We start from the raw sequence: 26,287 nt of genomic DNA, 5'->3' as shown, positions 1-26,287 counted from the left end.
CTTTTGTGCTCCTGAGATGCTGCTGGGCCTGCTGTGTTCATCCAGTCTCACATTTTATTATCTACAGCTTGATTGAGCAGGTCACTGGGAGGTTTTCTAAGGAAACACCCCATCCACCCAACTTTTGACCTAAAACTATGAGGGAATAGTTCAGTTCCTAACTGATTCCTGGGGTGGCAGGTCTGACATATGTACAGAGATTAAGTCAGTTAGAATTGTATTCACTAGGCTTTCAAAGAATGATGGGGGAGGATCTAATCAAAACCACTATAAAATTTAACGGGCCTAGAGAGGTTAGATGCAGTAAGGATGTTCCTTATGGTGGGGCAATCCTGAACCAGGGATCAAAGTTTAAGAATAAGAGATAAACCTTTTAGGACTGAGATAAGGAGAAATTTCTTCACCCAGAGTGTGGTGAGCCCATAAAATTCACTACCACAGAAAGTGGTTGAGCCCAAAAAATTCTGTGTTTTTAAGAAGGAAGAAGGTGGAGCCCTGAGATAGTGGGAATGTTGGATGCTGGAGTCTGAGATAACAAGGTGTGAAGCTGGAGGAACACAGCAGGCCAGGCAGTAACAGAAGAGCAGGAAAACTGACGTTTCGGACCTGGACCCTTCTTCAGAAATGGTATAGCCCTGATAGCTAAATAGATCAAGGGATATGGGGGAGGGCAGAACTAGAATATTGAGCTTGATGATCAACCATAATGATATTGAATGGCATAGCTGGTTCGAGGGGTCAAATAACCTACTGCTGCTCCTATTTTCTATTTTCTATCCCAATGTCAGCCCTCACTCTCTAGTTTCTACTTGATTGGAGGGTCAATATTTATGACAGTTCAGGAACACTGCAAATTTTCTTCATATGGTTCCTGGTTCCTCTGTCATGTAGGTTATCTTGGAACCACATAAACACCAGCAGATGCCAGCTGATCGCACTTGAAGATAATCACTTATCGTTCGCTCAGCTGTTTAGAAGCTTATGTTTGAACACCCATGAGGGCAGGTGAGTAACACAACCTACCATAGTATGGGAATATACTATCACCATCCAATCTGCAAAGAAACTAAATGCAATTCCTACTAATTCCAAGAAACGTTAGATCTGCTATTTAAACAAAAACATGACTAATTTTCAACTTCAAATGAATAAAAAACAGCTAGAATGGCCACACATCATTAAGCCTGTCCAACAAAATACTACCTTCTTTTCTGTTTCTACTTTTGAGAAAACTGATCCTATCAAGATCACATTCTTTAGTTTTAAAAATCACATCAGCTGTTCTAGTACAAGAATAAGATCAAATGTATTGGCAGACTTAGGACTTGTTGCTGATGCATTTGTGACAGAGGATTGGTTAAAATATGCCAAAGGGGCTGATTGTACATACAATTGATAAATCACCAAGACCTGATCAGATGAATCCAGGAATATTGAGGAAATTAAAGGTGAAAAATCCAGAAGCCCTGATTGTCATCTTAGAAGTCTCCTTAGAAACAGTTGTGTTGCCAGAATGTGGCTGAAGAATTACCAATGTTACATACTTGTTCAAAAATGTTGTAAGAAGAGGTCCAACAAATGCAATCTCAGTGTTGGGAAAGCCTTCATGAGCAATAACCTGAGACAAAATTAACAGTCACTATACAAATATAAATTCATTAAGGAAAAAACATAGATGTTTTAAGAGCAAACCACGTTTGATTAACTTGTTTATTTTTGATGAAATGATAATAGGGATGATGTGATGTGCATGGACTTCCAATAGACAGATGATACAGTGTCATCTAACAGACCTTTCAGAAAAGTTGAGGTCCATGGAGTAGAAAAAAACAGAAGCAGCACAGATATGAAGTCAGTGGTTGAGAGGAAACAGGGGCCAATTGTGAAAGATAACACAATGTGGAGCTGGGGGAACATAGCTGGCCAGGCAGCATCAGAGGAACAGGAAAATTGACGTTTCAGGTCAGGATCCTTCTTCAGAAAACGAGTTGTGAGAGGTTGTTTTTCAGACTGGCAGAAGGGATACACTAGAGTTCCCCAGGACTCTGTATTAGGACCCTTGCATTTCTTGATATATAATTGAGAATTTAGAATTAAGTATGACAGTTAGAATTATGAAATTTGGAGGTGACACGAAATTTGGAAATTTGTGAACTGTAACAAGGGTAGTGATTGACTTCGAGAGTACATAGGCCAATGGAATGTCTGCAACAATGGACAGATGAAACGTTATGCAGGAAAGTATGAATTGGTACATTTTGGTAAAAATTACAAAGAAGGGAATATGAAATTAAGATTACAATTCTGAAGGGAGATTAGGAGCAGAGGGAAATCTGAAGAAGGGTCTGGACCCAAAGCATCAATTTTCCTGCTCCTCTGATGCTGCCTGGCCTGCTGTGCTCACCCAGCTCCACACTGTGTTATCCCTGACTCCAGCATCGGCAATCCTTACTATCTTTCATGGAGTACAAAACTAAGTTCAATGAGAGGTTGCAAAAAGATTTACAGAAATGGTTCCATGATGTGAACTTCAATTATGTGAATAAATTTGGAGATGCTGCGGCTGTTTACCTTAGAGAAAAGAAGATTTGACAAAGGTATGCAAAATCAGAAGTAATCCATTCAGAGTAGACAGGGAAAAACAGTTCCCATTCACAGTGTGATGGAAACAAGTTCAATTGTAGTTTCCAAAAGGGAATTAAATAATTATCAGAAGCGAAGAAATTTTCCAAGCTACAGGGAAAAGGTTTAGCAGAGAGACGGACAAGGTGAATTATTCTTGCAGAATGCAGGATGGATACAATGAGCTAAAAGTCTTCCTCTGTGCTATAAACAGTCTAAAATCTTTTAGCTATAATATTAAAATTCTACTGTCAGCTTATGTCACATGAATGATTGTCTTCATCTATTGGAACAGGGCAGAATGTATCAATTATGCATTTACCGTTGGTTTCCTATATTCAAACTTCTTGATATTCCAAAACTCCAAAAATTATGGCCAAGGTTCACAAGTCAAAAGTGCATACATAAGCACACGGTTTTAATAAATCTGAACATTGTACATCTTAAATGCTTTATTATAGCCTTTCATTGGGATAAAGGGAGAAAGCTCAGCTATCAGTTAGCTGTTAACAGCTTGTGCTGTAGCCAGGGATTGGTAAAGGCAAAATTGCAAAAGTCTGCACATTTCGTTCTAGGAGGAGAAACACAACAACAGCATTTCACTTCAGTGCCGTAGAATTAATAATGCAGCACTTTAATACAAATTGTATTATTCAACAGATGAAATTGTTTGTATTAGGGACCTTTGAGGCAACATTAGGGACCCTCTTGTGCCACAGTGGTAGTGTCCCTATCTCTCAACTGCGAGACCCAGGCTCAAGTCCCCTCTGCTCCAGAGATGTATACTAACATCTCTGAACAAGTTGATTAGGGGAAAATAGGTTAAATAAAAAAAATTGAGGCAACACATTTGTCTATGAAGCTGTGGTTCAAATATTATGCAATAGCATTGACAAACAACTGAAAAAAAATTATATACAAGATATCACCCTCCAATTACATCTGATTACAAAAAGTATTTAATTGGATGTTCTTGAACTGTTCATGATAATTTGTGAACAAAGGATAAATGTCTCACTTACTGGGACAAACTCTACATTTTAAGTTTGAATATCTGCCTTTATTCATACACATGATCTTCAAGCCAATTTAGGTTGATCTTCTTCCATTAAACTGATATGCTTAGATCATGTAAGATTAAACATTTTGCTTCAAATCATAGCTGGCTCCTTGATATAATTGAAAAGTATTGGGTGGAATTTTCCACTCTCTTCATTAGTGAGGCAACAGTGAAATAGTTGGCAAAATACAGGGGAATGAAAACATTGGTTGCTCAATGTCATGAAATTGTATTCCAAATTTTCAGTTAAGGTTTAATCAGTGATTTCAGAATCCCATTGTTATGTTGCAACTGCCTTACTTTAACTCATTTGTATTCTATTACTAGCCCAATTCACATCCTTTATATCTCATTTCCAATTCTTCTCCGGTTCTTTCCCAAAAATCTAGATGGAGCCTTTCCCATCATGAAAGTCTGACCAATTAACTGGTAGTAGTTCATTGTGCTTCTCAGGCAATCATCCAACTTTATCTTCATCTTTCATGTTTCATGGACACTAACCTGCTGAATGCACCATAATTCCAGTAACAATTGGATATGTATAATAGAAAATAACACAATCAAACAGTGTGCATCAACACTCCTGTACTGATTCCTCCCTCATCCCTCAAACCTGTAAGCTCCAAATCAGTTAACATGATTCTTCCTCTTCCTGTCCACATACGTGGTCACCTCAAAGTTGAGAAGGAAAGTTGATTCAAGAGAACAAGTAATTAGTAAGTAATTACTTGCCACATGTCTACACAAAGTGATACAGTTTCTTGCATTTTAATTCTTCCTCAAAAATCACTTCATCACCTGGACTTAAGAACCGTATCTTTTTGGAACCACAGATTATGAAGTTTAATTTTAACTCAATTATTCCTGTTTGTAAGATTTGCAGTTGTTTTACAGCCAGATGGAGTTTAATTTCAAAACTTCTCATGTGACTATTCATACTGCTGATAATTGCTCTTGCTTGGTCCAATCTTGTTCAGCAAAAGTAAATCCCAAATTCTTCTACAAGAACATCAGCACCAAAAAGTGGTAAGACGAATACTTGGAATTGAGACTATAACCCGCTCAACCAAGATCTCACTGATTGCATTGCAATGAATGTTTGCAAAATGATCATGCATCAACAGTTACCAGTGTATGCAAGAAGCAAACTGAATCACTGTTGATGTAATCAATTCAGACAGAAAGGAATGGTAGGCTTAGCTCTTGATATCCTCCAACCAGTTTTACACCCTTATGAGTTCTCGGCATCCACTAAATCAGTTGTAGGAGATACCTGACCAGTGAATAATCTCCACTCAATGATGAGGATTGTTCAAATGAATTAGAATTAGGTATAAAGGCAAGCAAAGGCTGTGTATTCAAAGGACATTTGCTCCACAAGAATATTCAATATCTCCTTTAAAAAAAAACCCATCAGAACATTGTGAATACTTATGAATCACTAGTCACAGAGATCCAAACAAAAATAATTAGTAGGAAGCAGCAACCCCACTTATGATGATTCAACAAATGCTTAAAAGTAGCTTGATATAAAAAAGAAGACCTGAAAGCATTAAAAAAAATTTCAGCAATTTTGTTCAATATGCCTCCTTATAAACAACATTAAATACTCTACAGTGAAAAAACTACCCTGCATGATACTGAAGGTTCAGAGATTTGAGGCAGCACCTTTTGGGACACGATTGACCTCAGTATCATGGACCTGAAGAGCAAAGAAAAGAGCTTGTGCTTGCAGAGTAATCATTGCAAAGCCAGGGCTACCTGAAAAGTGAAGGTGCATGGCCCCATTTACACGGAACATGTTGGTGCTGAGTTGTGATTCTTACCATAACTGAATTGCTTACAAACTCTTATTAAGGTTTATATATGGGAAATGATTTCAAGGGAGCGGTGTTGGTAGAACTACATTCAGGTAGAGACAAAAAAGTAAAAAGGGCCAAAAAGAAAGTGAGAAAAATGCATTTAGTAGAAGAAGAATATTTCCAACTACTGGCAATATAAATTGATTTGAAGATGTCCTCAAGTAAGTTAAGAAAGACTAAAAACAGAAAATGTTGGTGAAACTCAGCAGGTGTGGTAGCATCTGTGAAAAGTCACACTGGGCTCGTTAACTCTCGTCAACTCAGTTTCTCTCTCTACAGATGCTGCCAGTCCTGTTGAGTTTTTATTTCAGATCTCCAGCATCTGAAATTTTTTGCCTTAAATCAAGAAGGTTGAGGACTTGAATTATTGTTTGGATTTTGTGACTAGCTGTGAAACAAATGCATCTCTGTTGACCTTGAGGAAAACTTCCTGAAAAGATCTAGATCCCACTATAGCGTGGTTTTCCCTTTTACAGATGTCAGTTTTAACTTGCGATCAAGTAAAGGCAATAGTTTGGTAAGCAGGAACTGTGATGGAGGGTTTGAGTTATAGGGTGAGGCTGAATAGACTGAGTATTCAATCAGCTTTCTCTGTCACATTCATCATTTCCATTAACACATCATTGAATCTAACATTCCACGAATGAATAATTAGCTTCTCATGGTCAGTGAGAGTTGTTAGCAGTAATTATTAACTTAATTTGTTTTTAAGAGCTCAGACACATTTCATTCAACAGATGTAATCTTTTCAAGGGTTTTTTTTACAGTGAAATTATTGGCGCAAAAATAAAAGTCCTCATCAGATCATAAGATTTTCTAATATTTTTGCAGCCTGGGATTGTTTCAGTAAGATATTCTCTGGAGAAGTGCAGAATCACTGATAGCAACTTCTGGAGTTCCAAATTATATTTCACACTCATGCTCAATTTCAGTGAATTAATGACAGCTAATATTGATAGATTTGTCATCGTTACCACCACAATGTCTAAGCCATTATATAGGTGAAATTATAACATTTGCCCTTCAACATGTAGATGTTGATGATTCATAACTAATACCTGAATCTAAATCACATATTCTTAATAATGGTTAGGAAAATCCTTCCTTTTATCCAATTCAAAATTGTTTGGAGCTAAGAGCCTAATATTTTACATCTAAAACAATCAGGACACTGTTTAAATTTCATGATATTGCAATATGATTTTTTGTTTTCCTCCCACTCCATTTTGATAAAATTCCTTTTATCATCCATTTTCAAGAGGATAAGCAGGTATCAATGCTTTTTCTGGCCACCTCACACGGGCATCTGAATAAATAGGCATTTCTAATCAACCAGTTTGGTGATGTCATGATATACCTAAGCAGGTGGGACTTGAACTCTGGCCTCCTGGATCAAAGCTTGGAACTCTACCACCACAATTGCTTCTAACTGGATTATAGTGTCACTAAATTGCTCCTGAATTGTAACAATGAACAATGAAAATAATCTTAGAGACAAAAGTGAGATGCTGCTAATTTTAGTTCAGTGTTTTTCATAATCACTGTCCATAAAGAACTAAAGCCAATACATATTAAATACATTGACTACAAGAGTTGGGACATCATATTGCAGCTGTACAGGGCATTGGTGAGGCCACTTTTAGAATACACAGGAAGAATGTTGTTAAACTTCAGAAAGTACAGAAAAGATTTGCAGGGATGTTACTGGGACTGGAGGGTTTGAGTTATAGGGTGAGGCTGGATAGACTGGGGCTCTTTTTACCCCTGGAGAGTCAGAGGCTGGTATAAAATCACAATGAGCATGAATAGGGTGGGGCAGTCCGAAGCTAGAAGGTGAGAAAGGAAAGATTCGAAAAGGAACTGTGCGGTAACTTTTTCATGCAGAGGGTGATACTTCTATGGAAGGAGTTGCCAGAGGAAGAGGCAGAAGTAGATACAATTACAATATTTAAAAGGTATTTGGATGAGTATAAGATTGGTCTAGAGAGATATGGACCAAATGCTGGCAAGTGGGGTTAGGTCAGATCGGGCTGCCTGGTGGGTGTGGGTGAGTTGGGCTGGTTCGGTCTGATTCTGTGCTGTCTGCTCTGTGGTTCTATGACATTTCTAAAATGAAATCACATTCGGCAAAGAAACACAAACTGTCATAACTTCAAGATATCAGATGCCATAACTGTGAGGAAATATAATAGAAAAGCAAGGTAATTTATTAACTACTAATGCATTTCCTTATAAGTATGGAACAATACATCAGTTCAATACAACTTACAGTCAGGAGGAATGGATAGAACTAATGTCTTTTGTTAACGTGCTAAACTTGCAAAATCTGATCTCCAGGGCCTATTGTCAGAACTTAGGGATAATATTCCTTTGTTCCCCAAAAGATTTGACAGTTCATAGTGTTCCCGCTCAATTATATACATACTTAAGACACTAACCTACATCGTTACAAATAAAAATCAGCATTTCAAGATTATTTCAGAGATTATGGGAACTGCAGATGCTGGAAAATCTGAAATAACAGAGTGTGGAGCTGGATGAACACAGCAGGCCAAGCAACATCTAAGAAGCACAAAAGCTGACGTTTCGGCCCAGGCCCTCCATAAAATGTTAGCTTTTGTGCTCCTAAGATGCTGCTTGGCCTGCTGCGTTCATCCAGCTCCACACTTTGGTATTTCAAGATTAATATTTGGATCAGTAGCTTGTTGTACACATTAACCAAAAATTAGTTGTCCAAAACGAACTGAGTACCTAGAAAATATGAATAAACAATTTAACAGTTGGTTAATGAAAATTAAACTGAATCCTACCCAAATTTTAGATGCTATCCTGTAGCTTTTAAAGATAAACAGGCCTTTTCAAACTTAAGTGTCAAGGATTCTACTCAATCATTAAATTTAAAGATGCCACACAGTCTGCGGTAATTAGTGGTTCCCAGTCTGTTGGGAACCCTGTCTGATCAATTTTTAAGACTATCTTGAAGATTTGCATTTCATGTCAGTAATATGCTGGGATTTTGCTTTCGTGTTTTTTTTCAAAATGGGGTATAGAAAGGGAAGGTAATTATTCACTTTCTTGAAATAAATTGAACCGACTCTGTAAAAAATGTGAATTCTACCCAGGTTGGCCAAACAACAAGATTGCTTAAACATGTCTACTGTTTCATTCTTTAATATGAATGTGACCAATAACACTGCTGCTCAAAGTTGGAAGGCTTAATGCAATCTGCTGAAGAAAATACTAAAATGTTTAAATTGTTCTCTCTGGAGGTATACTGATACTCTGAGGTTTTCCCATGTAAAGAACATCCATCCATTGTATGGAATTCAGAGTGCAAAGGCAAACTTGCAGATATGAGTAATAATAAAGAAAACAAGGTTCTTGTGAGTGTTCAGATGACTCAAGGATGGTAAAGATCTCAATGGAAAAGTAGATCAAAATGAGCCCAGTATGGCACACTCGGTGTTCCATTGCCTGATACAGCCAAGTTTCCACATCTGACTGATATCAGACTGTTGACCAGCTAGCCTGGCTCATTGATAAGACTTGGAATGAGTTGGTCAAGATGCCTCAGGATCAATCCACATAGCACTGGAAGGTTTTGCAAACACCCTAATATGATAATGAGTGGACTGGTCCTGAAAGAAAGCTTGATAAAACTTGGGGCTTTTGTATGAAGGCCAGGAGAAAAGAGAATAACTCAATAGAGTATGGTGGATCATGGTAAATAGGTGCTTCCAGATCATGGTGATTATATCAGTTTTCTAAAATTTGCATTTAAACAGTCAACTGGGTATACAAACCATAAGTGACTATACATTATCAACATGTTCAAATATAGCAAGCCAGTGAAGAATAGTGATTCTTAGACATGTTTAGATTAATCTAATTTGGTTTTCTTTTAATCAAATTTACTTTTTCTGTTTGCCATTCTGGTATCTAGTTCTTAAGTCAACCAATCGGGATTTGCATTTTGCTTGTAGCAATGAAATAAATACTGAATCGATTGGAGAATAGCTTCAGATGCATTAATCACCATACACTTAAAAAAGATTGATGCATGAAAGAATAAAAGTTGCCTTCAGCCATTGCCAACAAGAAACAGTTTGAAAGGTCAGCATTCACCAAAATTGCTTCACTAATCAACGATGCTGAACAAATGAGCAGATTCAACTGGTTCAAGACCAAGTTGAATGTGCACTAATGTTTTTGTTTCACTTGTGAGGGAGATTTAATACAAAAGCTGATTAATACTTTCAACCTACGATAATCTACATTAGCAGATGAAAGTGAATTAGGAGCAATTTGAAATTAAAAGTTGAGCTTAGCTTTCTACTACAATAGATGACAAATTTCACTGAAAATAATTAGCACCAGGAAGTACTGGGGTTCAAAAAAGTGAGAAAATATGTTTCTTCTCATCAAAAGACGCACCAGCACCCATCCTCCCACCCACACCTGGCTTCAAAAACATTACAAGATGTTGATAATGATCACAGGGCTTGCCACCTAGTGGTAGATTTATAAAAGCATTCGTTATTTTCCCACAGATCTTTTTTACTCAGTCAGAATTACATAAGCGACTCCATTGAGGTTATTGCTTCTCCTCTCAATAAATCTGCGTAATGTAAAATTGATTCAAAACTGTTGCATGTTTCAATTCTTTCCCCCAAATCAGCAACCTTAAACTTTTTTAGCATTAGTGCTTGAAAATAACAAATGCAAGTTACCTAATAATAACAGCTTGTAAAAGTCATCGCACAGCCGCAAACTATCGCGGCCCGGTGGCTCAGTGGTGAGCACTGTAGCTTCACAGCGCCAGGGACCGGTGTGCAATTCCTTCCTTGCGCGACTGTCTGTGTGGAGTTTGCACATTTTCCCCATGTCTGTGTAGGTTTCCTCCGGGTGCTCCGGTTTCCTCCCACAGTCCAAAGATGCGCAGGTTAGGTGGATTGGCCATGCTAAATTGCCAGTAGTATTCAGGGCTGTGTGGGTTATAGGGGGATGGGTCTGGGTGGGACGCTTCAAGGGGTGGTGTGGACTTGGGCCGAAGGGCCTGTTTCCACACTGTAGGAAATCTAATCTATCACAAGAGTGATAATGGCATCTGAAAAGTAAAATAAGCAAAGATCTATTGTCTGAAGTGAACTGTTGTTAGGCTTTGAATTTGTTACAGTATTTAGACTTTATAAAGAAGGTAGAAATGCTCCATAGGCATTTGCTGTGCTTGCTTTTATTGGTCAGTGCATTAAGGATTGGAGTTGGGAGGTGTTGTGGCTGTACAGAACAATGGTTAGGCCACTTTTGGAATACTGCATGCACTTCTGGTCTCCCTGATATAGGAAGAATTCTGTGAAACTTAAGGGTTCAGAAAAGATTTACAAGGATGTTACCAGGGCTGGAGGGCTTAAACCACGGGGAGAGGCTGAAGAAGCTGGGGTTATTTTACCTGGAGCATCAGAGGCTGAGGAGTGACCTTATAGAGGTTTATTAAATCATGAGATAGAGTAAATGGATAGAGTAGTAAATCTTCACCCCAAGGCAGGAGAATCCAAAACTAGAGGGCATAGGTTTCAAGGTGAGGGGGGAAAGATTTAAAAGGGATCTAAAGGGCAACTTTTTCACGCAGAGTGGTGCGTGTTTGGAATGAGCTGGAGGAAGTGGTGGAGGCCGGTACAGTTACAATATTAAAAAGCCATTTGAATGGATATATCAATAGGAAGGGTTTAGAGGGATTTTGGCCAAATGCTGGCAAATGGGACTAAATTCATTTAGGATATCTAGTCGGCATGGATAAGTTAGACCGAAGGGTCAGTCTGTTTCCATGATGTATGTCTCTCTGAGTGTTTGACTCCATAATTAATTCAATGGACCAAAGGATCTGTTCCCATGCTGTACAGCCCTGTGACTCTGTGACAACTTTCTAGTTCATATCCCCAAACTTAGTAAGCATCCAATGCAAAGTATATGATTATACTAGAGATCTACAGTTGGTATAGCACCATTTCTGGGGCTGGAGTTCAAAGCTAGTTGGAATTCACACTGTAAAATTAGTGGCAATTTGCTTCACATTGATGTTATAGTTCCAAGTGTAAAATCATTTTATTTCAAAGTTGCTTCTATGAAAATGGGCGACATGGTGGCTCAGTGGTTAGCACTGCAGCCTCACAGCACCAGGGACCGGGGTTCGATTCCAGCCTCGGGTGACTGTCTGTGTGGAGTTTGTACATTCTCCCCGTGTCTGCGTGGGTTTCCTCCGGGTGCTCCGGATTCCTCCCACAGACCAAAGAGGTGCGGGGTACGTAGATTGGCCATGCTAAATTGATCGTAGTGTTCAGGGGTGTGTGGGTTATAGGGGGATGGGTCTGGGTGGGATGCTTCAGGGGGTGCAGTGGACTTGTTGGGTCAAAGGGCCTGTTTCCACACTTGTAGGGAATCTAATCTAATATCTAATATCTAATGAAAATATGGAACATGTTTAATATATTTTATAAACTAAATGATATTGCACATTTTAATTGGAAAATGAAAACTTTATTCCCAAAAGCAATTTTAATATATCCTAATACCTCAATACTATATTTAGGACTAGGCAGATGGCTTGTAATGTCTGATCCATGCCAATATTTTCATATGTTCGCATGTGGAAGCACCTCCATTTTTTCGCAACTGATTGTTCCACATGCTACCATTTCCAGGTTTAAAGGTTAAAACAACTTTGCTGCAACTGGTACTCTCCAATAAACTCTAGGTGAGCGTGAACGGGAATCATAGATTCATTAAACACTCAACATTCAGAATGAAAGGTCACCAAGATACTATGCAACATTAAATTCTAGTCGGTCTGTAACCAATTATGAGGTTTACGAATACTCCACAGTTGACAAAAGATAAAACACCACCTAACTGTTCTATCAGCCACCTTTGACACTGAACTGCATTTCACATCCATTTCCTTTATGCTTTTCCTTTGGGATTTCAGAAATATATCCATTTGGTACTGATCCACTATAATCTATGGCCAGCTCATCCTAATACTTAAGTCTGTTAGGTGAATTTAAGCTGTTCATTGTCCATTATAGTCCTCACATAGAGCATAAAAGAAGGAAAACAAGCGATATTGATGAATGGTCAGAGGTAGCGAGGCATGTTTTAAACTACTGAACTAATCCTGTAAGTACATTTTTAGGAATCTCCCAAATCATAGCCAACAATATCAATTTGAATGATTTAGCTCACAAGTTAATATTTAGAAATAATAATCGAAGGAGAAAATATTTGGCAGGTCCTCAAGACAAATGAAGACATTCTGTACAGTAGGACACACCTGAGCTTTGAAAGATTAGGACACGTATATGATCTCATAAAATAATACTTTGGCTTCTTCTAGAACTTGTAGTGCTCCTGCATGTGCAGGCAAGGCTGGGTAGTGTGTGCTACACAAACATAGCTGCACTAAGTGTCAGAGCCTGAGCGTCAATGACATTCACGACTAACCACTCTGCCTCTGCACAAGCCACCACCCATTCCCAATCACTCTGAGACCAGTCAAAATGACACTGCAGGATTCCAGGATTCCCCTCCATGTTAATCTCATGCTTCTCTGTTCATCTCCTGGTGCAGCCTTCAGAGTTGATGTTCTGGCATTTCCTATTGCCCAGCTCTCTCTCCTTCCTGCCAAGTTGCTAAATCTTGCGTCTGATCCCTCCTTCTTCTCCTCACACTGTCTCTACTCAGTCCGGAAAGCCAAACCCTGCTGTCCGTATGCATTCGAGCCCAAAGCTAGCTCGTGAGTATACAGTGGTGTTCGCAATGATGGAGAAAACTAGAATGTATAGTGTGGGGCTAACTGACACCTGTACACTCCATACCCACAATGATCTGGCAATTTACACAAACTGAAACGGGGTTGTACATTGATAGCATTTTGAAATCAGAAAAGGTTTCAATGAATACTGCTTGGATCGAGGGGTTGCGTTTAAAGCATGCATATACTGTCAATTTCCTTCAGTTTAGCAGTTGAAGCTTATGGATGTAACGTCTTTGTTGAATTCGCTCTTGAAAATGGTGATCTCGCCAAAGTACATAAACGCTTTAATTCGGTTTATACTCCTGTAATCACATTCGTACATTTCTAACAGAGCTGTCTGTCACTACTGCAATTTGGTGTTAAAGACGGACGTTAGATGATGGATTATCAGAATTCTAAATCCCAGGTTGCATCTCCAAATGATTCCATTTTGCAAGTGTTCACTACTGCAATATAGTTGAGATCTTAAACAGTTAACAAATAAAAACAAGTTGAAATACTTTTATTTGGTCCTATTTCGACAGCATGGCTTTCAAAGCCAATTGTCTAACTAGCACCTCAGCAGAGTCCCACTCAGATTAAGATTTGGTCACATCGCTAGTAAAATCTCCACTCATGCCTCACACATGCCGTATGCTTTCGCTGAATGTGGCGTTTAGTTGCCCAAAGTGATGTAGAACAGTATCGCCCAGCACGTAAATACGGACGTGGCAGCGGTAAACCAGATGGAAAGCAAGGTGCATTCTCATTACAGACTGAACACTTGCATTTATGAGATGGAATCTGGGATTTGGAATTCTGATAGTCCATCATTTTACGTTCATCCTTAACACCAAATTAACTCCTGCCTGACTGAATTCACAAGTCTGTCTTTCTGTGCGTGTCTGCGATTATATATCGTGATTGTTTCGAGCTATGTTTTGTGTATCTCATGTGGCGTGTGCCCTAATGTATGTGCCTGTTTTTGCTGACTGTACGTTTCTGTTGTTGGACGAATTAAACTGTCTAGTGCACTCTTTAGAACCATACTGTAATATCCAGGTAACTATAGCCAACGGCAGCTCCGCGATCCTTAGACCGAACTGAGATTATAGGTTCCGGAAGAATGTTTTACAAACTAGGAACAGAATCAGAACTGAATTTAGCACAGAATCTAATCCTCTTCATCTCGTGAAGCCCTACTCAAACATTTCTTTTGGCGAGTTAAATATTATCACCCACCATTTTTACATTACAGGCAAAGTTATTCAGGTATAATCTCTATCGTTCTATCTTATTCAAGTTTAATCACTTACGGTTTAATGACACATTTCCCACGAGTGTCTGAATAACGTACAGAACTTTACTCACCAGGAGGACAAAAGGCAATCCCATTGCCAAAAGAAACTTCAGACTGAAACTTGGCGTCTTCATTTAAGCGAATGAAAGTCTCTGACAATTTGAGAAGCCGCCTCTAACTGAGTTAATCTCACTGAACTCCCGACTAATGTAGTTCCGAGCTTTCAGCGTCACTGCCGAGCCAACCCTTACCGCCCAAACTGCACTGAAGGGAACAAGTTCTATACTAGCCTCCAGCAAACTTTGGCAAAGTGTATTAGTCACCTGGGACAGGAAGTTAAACTCGCTCAGTCCTTTTATTTCAAGCTCTACCTAGCAATTTGCATTGTTTTAAACTAATAACAAAGTTCACCTATCACGTATAGACTACCAGCGTTATTATTTAAAACTGTTTTAGCTTTTTAGTTGAAGATTTTTTATGAGGACTATTTTTGCTTGTATCATTTAGAAAAGCTTTGCAGTTAACCCTGGTAAAGTCAATGTAACTTTGTCCGAAGTTCACAGACAATATATGGCTTTTGATCAGAGACAAGCATTACAGTGTTTTTTTTAATTTCTGTATGTAACTGTAGACTCAGGAATCATATCACTAAGCAGGGCTACTGTGGTCTTGCCCAATATACAGGGGAACATTATCGAGGGTGGTATCTCACTGATATTACTTCTTCCTTGTGTTTCAGGTCAGTTATCTTCAATCACAACAGGCTGAAGTATTCGCTCTGCCTTTCTGTCCACAGATGTTGTCTGACCTGCTGAGTACTTCCAGTGCTTTACTGATTTTATTTCAAGTTTATAGCATCTGCCCAATTTTGGACTTCCTCCCTGGGCACAAATGGACCTTCCCCCGGTCCACTAAATGCCCCATTTCCAATGGCAACTCTAGGAAGAAATTTGGATACTGTTGTAAAAATGTCTAATTTCATGGTTCATTTGTCTTTGGGAGATATTATTTTGAGTGGGGATTTTTAGAGTGATTTTGTTTTGTAGAGATCAAAGGGATGTTTTAAAGACAAAGTTTATATTTCTATCAGGACATCCCAGCTACACCATTTTGCCAGGAGGATAGATTGTATGGAGGTTGTTTCTTGTTTTGGGATTTATCTGCATGATTTTTTTTGTTACAGTAAAATATACTGTTGGTATCTAGGGCAAAGCAAGAATGCCAGCAATAGTTGGCACTGGAGCCTAGTACAAGTTTTGAGAAGCAGAGAGAGAGAAATTTGGAAGGAGCTGTAAACCAGCAAAGGGACTTCCAGAGACAAAAGTTTTACTTTCTCTGATTTTGCAGTTACTAAGCAAGAGTTTACCGTCATCTTTGACCTGATAGCCCACAATTAGTGAGATACTTAAGGAGAGTTTGATGGTCAAGTAGCTGATGGCTAATGGAAGGATCCTAAGAAATCTTATGCTTTACTGAATTGTGGCAACACTGAGGAGAATGAAAGTGAATTTCTGAAAGCTGTGGCACATATTGGTTTGGTCACAGGAGAAGTGAAGGTAAACTCAAGCTCCTTTAAAGGGCAGGCAAACATTCCAGTAGAAATCAAAGTAGAATGGGAGTGTACTGTTGAGATTTGTTGGTAAAACAAATAAGTACTAGTGAAATAAACTCTTGTATTTATCTCATGTATGTTACAAGTTATTGTTCAAAATGTTGCATGCATCTTTCAGCTAATAATCGAATGTTTGAGTTTCTTTTTAAAAGTTACTTGAACTCATGATAGTACAAGGGAATTTGGTCAATAGTCCAATGAAATTCAGAACTCCATGAAATGTTCCCAGAAACAGATCTTTAAGGGCAGGCTAACCTGGAATTTGAATACTTAAATGTCAAATTGTGGGCATACTGGGAATGTTGCTGGGATCTTCCTGAAGGTGAATAAGACATCAAAGCTCCAGAGCTTAGAAGTGATTGCAGCACCTGCCCAGTGAACTTGTGTCACTTCCCTCCCTCTCCCCCTTTCCTACTGGAAGTGTTAGGGACTGAACTGCAGTCACAATCTATCTTCTGAAGGGGTTTCCCTTCCACAGGAGTAACCTGGCAGCTCTGCTAACATTTCCATATCTTCATTGACCACCATATGATAGCGAGAGGACACAATCCTGCAGTGTCAGCTCATACCTCTCTCTTGTTGGCTCAGCTGTCCTTCCAAGGCTGAAGACCAAAGCTCCTGATTGGACTGGGGGCTTCAGGAACATGTTTGCAAATCTTCAATCATCAGTGGGGGCAGAGGTGGCCTGTTACAATACCATCTCCAACAAGTTGTCACCAGTTGGGACACTGCTGGAAATTGCAAGGTCAGGACCCAGAATGGTCCTTCCTCGACATTATTATTAAAGGGCACAAACTCATCTGGTAAGAGCAAGGGTATGGGATTAGAGCAATTGCCTCTAGAGTGAAGGCAGCAATAGACCAAATGATTGTCTCCTGTGCTTGCATTTGAATTCTATGGGATGACTGTTCAAAAAAAGCTGTACACACTAATACCTTCAGATAACACCTCTGAATGACAAACAGCATACTCACAACTAAAGGTGATGCATCAACAATGACTTATCCACCTCTCATCAGTAGCTTCAAAGGCTACACCCAGGGAATTGCGAGTAATAGCAGCCAAGAAGTAATGGTTGAACACGATAAGTTCCAGACATCTGATCAAATCCTGCTGCATCATCACTGCTGAGCTCGTAGAGTCATAGGCATACAGCATGGAAACAGGCCCTTCAGCCCAACTCATTCATGACAGATATCCATCTTAAAATTGGTGAGTTGTCTCAGGATTTGAATAGCTCTGCACCAGTGGTTGGCATTAATATCATGTCATATAGCAAAGTAAAATTATGAGGCACCAGCTAACATAATGTGACAGTCCACTGCTACCCTAATGAAATGCCCTCAGGTTAATTCACAGCATTACATGAGACACAGAAATGTCTGGCAAAATCAAACCTTTAAATGTAGCAATACCTTAACACATTTTCAAAAAATATCGAAACTAGGAATGTTTACATTAGCAACGGAAGCATAGTGCAAGAAAATGTTTGACACTGGAAACAGAATGAAGCGTAGATAAGTGCCAGGTGCCATGAAAGGTTTAATGTATGGATGATAACATCATAACTAATGCCAGTGCAAAAAACTAAAGTTAATCTCTTTGTCCCAGAGTATGACAATGAAGTTTCTACTAAGATATAAAGCTGAATGGAGAAATAATAGTGTTTTCACAATTATCAACAGTAAATATTATGATAGTTAAATGGTTAGAGTTTAAATGCTGGTCTTTTTTCCAATGAGTCTGGAGGTTCAAAATAGCGAAGTCTTATTACAACTGTACACAGTGTTGGTGAGGCTGAATCTGGACTACTATGTGTAGTTATGTTTCTCATATTTAGAAAAGGATGTACTGGCATTGGAGGAAGTTCAAAAGACATTCATTTGGCTGATTCTTGAGGTGAAGGTGTTGAAATATGGCTGAACAGGTTAGGCCTTTATTTTTTAGAGTTTAGAAGAATTAGGAATGACCTTATGGAAACAGAAGCTTCTGAGGGAGCTTGACTGGGTGGGTGTTGAGAAGATGTTTCCACCAGTGGAGAAATCTCCAACTTGGGGACATAATTACAGAAAAGGGAACGCTCAGTTAAAATGGAAATGCGAAGAAACTTCTTCTTCCAGAGGGTTTTGAGTGTCTGGAATTCTGTACCTCAGAAAGTTGTGGAGGTTATGTCTCTGGAGATATTTTAAGAGGATGTAGATAGACTTTTTAAACAATCCAGGAGTTCCTAGTGCAACCCAAGGTGCAGCATTAAAGAGCAGCGTGTTTATGTAAGTGGATTGGAGATGTGTCATGAGGGCGCTGAGAGGCTGGAACATGTAAAATGCCAAGGTAAATTGATATGGAGTTTGTGTGGCCAGTGCCCATGGGGCATGCCTTGAAATATTTGTGCCCAGTATGGAGATGAATTCACCAGGCATCCACTTTAGTTTCCATATCCAGATTTCTTGAGATCTTACATTTTTGGTGTAATTAGTAAGGTAGAAAGCTGAATATTAATGAGACCAGTTTGACTGTTAACAAGGCATTTGACAACAACAGTTGGAGGCATCCCTAATTAGCAACTTGCCACTGCCTAATTGGAAACACCCAGTTATCTTGTGAAAAGAATAAAAGATGCAGCAAAATACACCTGGCATTGGGATATACCGTTGCCAGAATGCACAGCTAATTCTGCCATATTCTTAGCATAGCCAAGTCACTCAGATCCCATCAAAGATTCTGGCCCTGTACAGACAAAAAGACATTAACAGAGAAGTAGGCTATTTGGCCCATTGAGATCACTCTGTCATTCTATGAAATCATGGCTGACTCCACTTTCCTGCCTCTCACCCATAACTCTTGATTCCCTGACCTCATTAAAAATCTATCTCCGCCTTGAAAATGCTTAATGAGTCAAACCATGCTACACATTCTGCAGCAAAGAATTTCACAGGCCCACTAACCTCTAAAGGGAAAAAAAGTTCTCTCATCTCAGTCTTTAATAGGTGAGTACTTACGCAGAGATTTTGCCCTCTGGTCCTGGACTCTCTCACAACCAAATCAGTATTAGCACTGTCAAGCATCATCAGAACCTTCTTTGTTTCAATAATTCTTCCCATTCTTCTACACTTTAATGCATACAAGCCCAACCTGCTGTTCTCATTAAAGAAATCCCTCTATGCCCAGGATCAATCTAGTGAACGTTCTCTGAACTAACTCCAATGTCAATATATCTTTTCTTAGACAAAGAGACCAAAACCCTTCACAGTATTCTACCATCACCTTGTAAAGTTTTGACAAGACTTCCCTACTTTTATATTCCATTTCCTGTGAAATAAAGTTCAACACTCTATATGCGTTCCTGATTAGCTGCTGAAATTGTTTGCTAATTTTTTGTGATTTATGCACAAGGACTGCCAAATCTCTCTGTCCTTCAGCTTTCTGCAATCTTTCTCCATTTAAATGATATTCACCTCCTCTATTTTTGTCTTCCAAAGTATATAACTTCACATTTTCCCATGTTATATTCTGTCAAGATTTTGCCCATGTACTTAACCTGACTACATCTCTCTGTGGTAACAAAGTGTACAACTGGATGAACACAGCAGGCCAAGCAGCATCTCAGGAGCACAAAAGCTGACATTTCACGCCTAGACCCTTCATCATCTGAGATGCTGCTTGGCCTGCTGTGTTCATCCAGCTCCACACTTTGTTATCTTGGATTCTCCAGCATCTGCAGTTCCCATTATCTCTATATCTCTCTGTGGACTCTGTGTCATCCTTACCATTTGCCTTCCCTCATATTTTTATGTCATCTGCAAACTTGACTCAAATCCATTCACTTTCAACATCCAAGTCATTAATATATTGTAATAGTTGGGGTTCCCTGTGACATTCCACTAATTACTTGCTGCCCTGAAAATGCCCCCATTATTTCAACTCTGTCTTCCATAGCCAATCATCTGTGCATACTAATATATAACCCTGATACCATGTCTCTCTCTTTATTCAGTAGCCTTATGCACAGTGCCTTGAAAATGCCTTTTAGAAATCTACACATATTATATCTGCTTGTTTCCCTTTATCCATTGTATTTTTTAACTTCTCAAAGAATTCTAATAAATTTGTCATGCATGATGTCCCCCTCATGAAGCCATGCTTTTTCTGCTTTGATTACATTTTATTTCACTAAAGGTTCCTGTATTACAATACTCTCTGACATTTTCCTAATGATACAGGTGACATGGTAGCTCAGTGGTTAGCACTGCTGCCTCCCAGTGCCAGGTACCCTAGTTCAATTTCACCCTTGGGTGGCTGTGTGGAGTTTGCACATTCTCCCTGCGTCGCGTGGTTTCCTCTGGATGGTCTGATTTCCTCCCCCAGACCAAAGATGTGCAGGTTAGGTGGATTGGCAATGCTAAATTGCCGATAGCGCTCAGGGATGAGTAGATTAGGTGGACAATAGGGGGAATGAGTCCGGGTGGGATACTCTGAGGGTCAGCGTGGACTTGTTGGGCCAAAGGGCCTGTTTCCACACCATTAGGAATATACGTATGATTAAACATTTGGTAGTTTTCTGTCCACAGCAAAAAACCGCTGCAGAAAAATAACCAACCACACATTAATTCTTATACTAAAATCACATTCAGTGGCACTGCCCTCCATCATCCCATGCCCACCCACTGAAAGACAAAGGAAATAGAATATGTCATATCCATTTTGGTTGCATTTAATATCAACTCTATTATGTTTCATGTTAATGTTCGAGATAGAAAGACATGTCAAAATATGTAATTATGCAACTCACATCTATCACTATGGAGACAACTTAATAATTATAATACCGCATATGCATTCTACTTCACAAATCCACGAGCCACACAATATTGTTTAATATGTGAACTGTACTGCTTTGCAGACAAATTAAACATTCTGCAATAATTTACAGCATAAACCCACCTACAAATCTACCATCCACTGAACTTTTTGTTTGTTTTATTTAAATTCCATGTTAAAGATGATGAATTTGTCTGGTTCAGGAAAAATTCATTATAATGCCAAGTTCCAATGATGTCTTCAAACAACTGAGTGCAGAATTTGAAAGCACTTTGCCGACTACAATGCTCTTTCGATACAGGGTTTAGGTAAACAAATTCCCAGAAACTTGAGCCCCTAATTCTGGCTTAATCCATGGAAATAGGAAGGAGCAATTAATAATGTTTTTAAATTAAAAGGAAATAGAGTTTATTTTATCCATCAAGACTGTTCTTTCAACAAACCACTTATATATTTAACCTATTTCCATAATCTCGTGGAAAGATTATGAACAAATATTCCCGGATCTCTAGGACTCATCAAGTTCATCACATACTTGATTGTTTTCTTATGCAAACAGCTCGTAAGTTGACTTTGGCTTTGTTGTGATTGGAACCAGGGCCATGTGGATCTCATTTACTATGAGATTCTTGATTGGGGCTGTTAACCTGAGCTAATCAGGGAACCCTCACTTACAAATATAAACAGGAGATTTTGAAAGTCCGGGGACTGACTCTAAACTGGGTGGTCAGAGCCCCTGTACTATGCATTTGTAAATAAAGGGTGATTTGGTGATGGGATACTGGCCTTTGTGCAATTATTTCAGGGTTTAAACTAACAGCAATTTAGCACTTGTGGTCTGGATGGAATATTGTGCATTGAGCTAGCATGTGACTTTGTTAATCAAAACAACTGGAAACAGAATCATGAAGATCTGGAATTGAAGGCCATTTTTAGTAATGTTGGCTATGTAGCTATTATCAATTGTTATAAACGTGTGGCACGTTGGATCAGTGGCTAGCACTCCAGCCTCGGGTAACTATGTGGAGTTTGCACATTCTCCCTGTGTCTGCGTGGGTTTCCTCCGGGTGCTCGGGTTTCCTCCCACAGTCCAAAGATGTGCAGGTTAGGTGGATCAGCCATGCTAAATTGCCCGTAGTGTTCAGGGGTGTGTAGGTTATAAGGGGATGGGTCTGGGTGGGATGCTCCAAGGGGCGGTGTGGACTTGTTGGGCCAAAGGGCCTGTTTCCACACTGTAGGGAATCTAATCTAATCTAAACACCCATCTGGTTCACAAATATCCTTTATGGTAGGCAATGTACCATCCTTATCTGATCTGACAAACATAGGATTCTAGGGTTGATAAAATGTGGAGCTAGAGGAGCGTAGCAAGTTAGACAGCATCTGAGGAGCAGGAAAATGAATGTTTCGGGTCTGGACTCTTCATCAGGACTGGGGAGAGGGAAGGGAGCTCAGAAATAAATGGGGGTTTTGGGAGTGGGTGAAGGTGGGTGTGATGGTGATAGGTGGATGCAGGTAGGGGTTTGTAGAGATTGGCCAAGTTGGAGTGGTCTGGATGTTGTTTGGAGTCCATGCAGTATAAGCTGGCTGTGTAGGCAGCTACTGAGGAAGGAGTTGTGGCTGCAGTAGCGGGTTTGTTTCAGGATGTGGTCAAAAAGCTTCAGGGTGGAGGTGATAACAGGGGGGTTGCAGCGGGAGAGACACCTTCTGAAATCTCTTCAGAGAGAGGAGGAGAACTTCTTCAAGTTGGCATCCTTGGAAGAGGCTTCGCAGTTCAGATCAATGGCAAAGCTGTTTACTCTTAACTGTCCTCTGAATTATCTTTGTCTGAAAGAGAGAGGGGCCAACAAAATAATTATGTCCAAGGTTATTGTACTGCCCCTTTCTAACCAGCAGATAACTAACTGCACAGTTCTAGCTGAGTGCACAGCTCTAAAAATTATATAATGTTATATATATTGTAAAATATGAAGTCTCTGAATTGTCAGAGATACTTGAATGAATTAATCCATTCTGCCTGAAGCGGAATGAATGAATCTTGGTTTTGCTTTCCAGGTGACTACAGATACAGCGAGTTTCCCGGTAGCTTCAAGATGTTTTGGATGTGCCTGCAGACTTTCAACGTCACACGATAGTGATAGACAAATCAACCTTAGAACCCACCAAGGCTGGACATTGTTATTTCTGAAATCGGGTTTCATACAACTTCCAGCTCAAGCACGCAAAGCTAAATTTAATTGATGGGCCAAAGGGAAAAAATACTTTCAAAATTTTACACTTTAATTTTAAACAAAAGCCAATGAAAACAGTTTAGTTTTGTATTGAAATAAACAGAAAGATTATTTGAGAGGAAATAATTGACAATGGATGAAACATCAGCCCAATAACACTGCTGAAACTGTACACAAAAGAAGCCCTCAAGTTTGTTGTTGACATATTTGAACGTGGGATAGTTTTAAAAGAAAGAGTCATGAGGCATAATTAAGCAAGTTACTTTTGAGAAAAGTGTTTGTATATTATTTGTAAGAAAGATCAAACCAGCAGGATTGGGAAATGCAGTAATATTTAATCTCTGTTTTAAAGATACAATGAAAATATGTTTTTAAAAATAAACTGGGAAGTAAGTTTTCTCCAGAACATCTGAATCAGATTAGAATGGTATTTAATTCAAAATAAAAAAAAGTAATGACAGGGCAAAAAGCACAAAGCAGCAAATGGGAATGACACACTTTAGATGTAGTGAAATGGGAAAGGGAAGCATGGATGAAATTAATTATTAACAGAATTATCTTGGAGATATGTGTGCCCTTGACTATAAGTTTTTAAGAGAACTGAATTGAACAAGTTGGCAACCATCTGGGACATTAGGACCAAAACCAAAAAGAACAAGGCCAATAATGAATTTTATAATCTAACTATTGCAAACGTGCAGAGGTGATTGTTGCATCTGAAGTAATTAACACGAGGGAGTGCATGGTGAAAGTGCACAGATGAACAGCTCTCAGGCTTGTACATCTACTTGGCAAACTGGCTACTGTGTCCTGAAGAGCAAGACAACATATTTTAAATGATAAGGCACTGTCACATAATCCATGAAGACGAATTGACTTTAAAGCAATCAAAATGGTATCAATAAGAAGCAGTTAAAAAAATCAAATGAAAACGAATTTTGGATTAGGGAAATTGGAGACAAAGGAAAAGTCTTAAGAAAAATCCACAAAGTGAGTGATGTTGAATTAAATTCATGCATAATCTAGTAATTTAGTGTATCATAATCAGTTAAGCATGAACCAAAGTCCTCAAAGTTTGAGAATGGAGTTTCACAGTAGGATGAGAGAGAAGAGAGAGAGAAATTCAATAACTTGATGTAAGGAAAAAGGAGAGCAAAAAAACAGAGACCATGTGGACACATTTCTCTCCATTTGGAAGCTAATCTTCTGCTTTTAACCTGCAGAGACTATGATAATTCTTGATCCCGTGTCCACACTTAACATCACAGACTGAGCTAAACACTTCCATGCAGAATGAGGCCTTTTTTGGGACACAGTGTCCAGTTCTGGTCTTCTTATTGTAGGAAGGATATTATTAGGTTGGATGGGGTGCAGAAAAGATTTACAAGGATGTTGTCGGAAATGGAGGTTTTGAATTGTAAAAACAGCCTGCTTTGGCTGGGACTTTTTAATTGGAACATAAGAGGTTGAGGGGTGACCTTACTGACATTTGTAAATTCATTTTCACTATGCATTCCCTTGCGTTAATTACTTCAGATGTCATAATCACTTCTGCACATTTGCAATGGTATAGATGAAGTGAATGCTAAGTGTCTCTTCCCTAGAACGGGGGAGTTCAAAACTAGGGCGAGAGGAGAAAGATTTTAAAAAAGATGTGGGGAATAACTTTTTTTACACAGAGGGTGGTTCGTGTGTGGAATGAGCTGCTAGAGGAAGTGATGAATGCAGGTACAGTCACAACGCTGAGAAGACATTTGGATAATGGCATGAATAAAAAATGTTTGGAGGGACATGGGCCAGGAGCAGGAAGGTGGGACTAGTTTAGTTTGGGATTGCAGTCAGCATTTTCTGATTGTACTGAAGGGTCTGTTTGCATGCTGTATGACTCCATAACTCTACTAGTCACTTAACAGTCATCTCTAAATTTGGCCACCCAATCACCCCTTTGTCTCTAAACCTCAGATCAATCCCAGATCTGAACAGTTACTCAGAAAAACTATTTGGTTAAAATGGTCAATCGAACAAAGAAATAGAAGGTGGAATTCAAAACAGCATGCCTGGATTGACCTGATATATAATTTCAGTTAGATCCCATGGCTGAAGTTTTCTTTTTGTTTAGTCGCATGTAAAATTTGACATTAACTCTTCTAGTAGCTCTATTACATTACCTGCAACACAATGCATTTTAGGTGTGAGGCCTTGCTTCTTGATTCTAAGCATTGTCTGATCTGAGATGTCACCTCTTGTATACATTGATAAAACTTTCAATTATCTCGGGACAATGGTTTGAGAGGAATTTGGATTTTGCATTTTAATCAGTAGTCTCCTTCCTAACTGATTAAAGATTCAACAAAAGATATCCAATTTTAGGGTCGTTACCTTTCTGCTTATAAATTCTGCGTCTTATACCCTCTCTCCCACACTATGCCTGAGGAAGGAGCTGAGCTTGAAAAGCTTGCGTTTTTAAATAAACCCGTTGGGCCGTAACCTGGTGTCTTGTGATTTCCGGCCTTGTCCACCCCAGTTCAATACCATCATTTCCATGTCATAATCTCCTGGGACCAGAGGGCCATCTGCAAAACACTGATTAGCAAATCCTCTGATATAAACCATAAGAGAAAATTAGAGAAGTTGTATATACATTGGTATACTTAGAGTTGCTAATCTGGCCAGCCTATTCTTTTTGTACTAAAGCAAAAGATTTAGGATGCAAGTTGTTATGGACCAGGCTGGACCCTCTCAAAATATTTTAAGAAGATAGCCTAGACTCTAACCTTATTTGCTTTGGAATGTAGGTGTGAAGTGAGTGCTCCAGATGTATTGCAACTTGTCAATCTTCTCAGCATTGAGCAAAACACAATTTATTTAAACACTATAGTTAAAACATGAACAAAAGAAAGCAGAATTTAGAATAACTTCACTATTGGAAAACTTAACCAAATACTCAATACAGTAATTTGATTAACTGACCCAGTACAGTGACTTGCCATAAA

At 39.0% G+C, this 26,287-nt stretch overlaps 1 protein-coding gene across 1 annotated transcript in view; it reads right to left on the bottom strand.

Annotated features, from left to right (window-relative positions):
* Positions 1-14,946, bottom strand: part of LOC125452939 (syndecan-1-like) — a 57,941-nt gene extending 42,995 nt beyond the window's left edge. The window contains exon 1 of the mRNA XM_048531938.2: positions 14,705-14,946. Within this exon, the coding sequence (XP_048387895.1) occupies positions 14,705-14,767 (63 nt within the window). The 5' untranslated portion in view covers positions 14,768-14,946. The remainder of the gene's footprint in view (positions 1-14,704) is intronic.
* Between the last annotated feature and the right edge of the window lie 11,341 nt (positions 14,947-26,287).

This window comes from Stegostoma tigrinum, chromosome 4 (genome assembly GCF_030684315.1).
Source record: "Stegostoma tigrinum isolate sSteTig4 chromosome 4, sSteTig4.hap1, whole genome shotgun sequence".
In the NCBI taxonomy this organism is placed as follows: Eukaryota; Metazoa; Chordata; class Chondrichthyes; order Orectolobiformes; family Stegostomatidae; genus Stegostoma; species Stegostoma tigrinum.
This window is presented reverse-complemented; position numbering and strand designations above follow the sequence as displayed.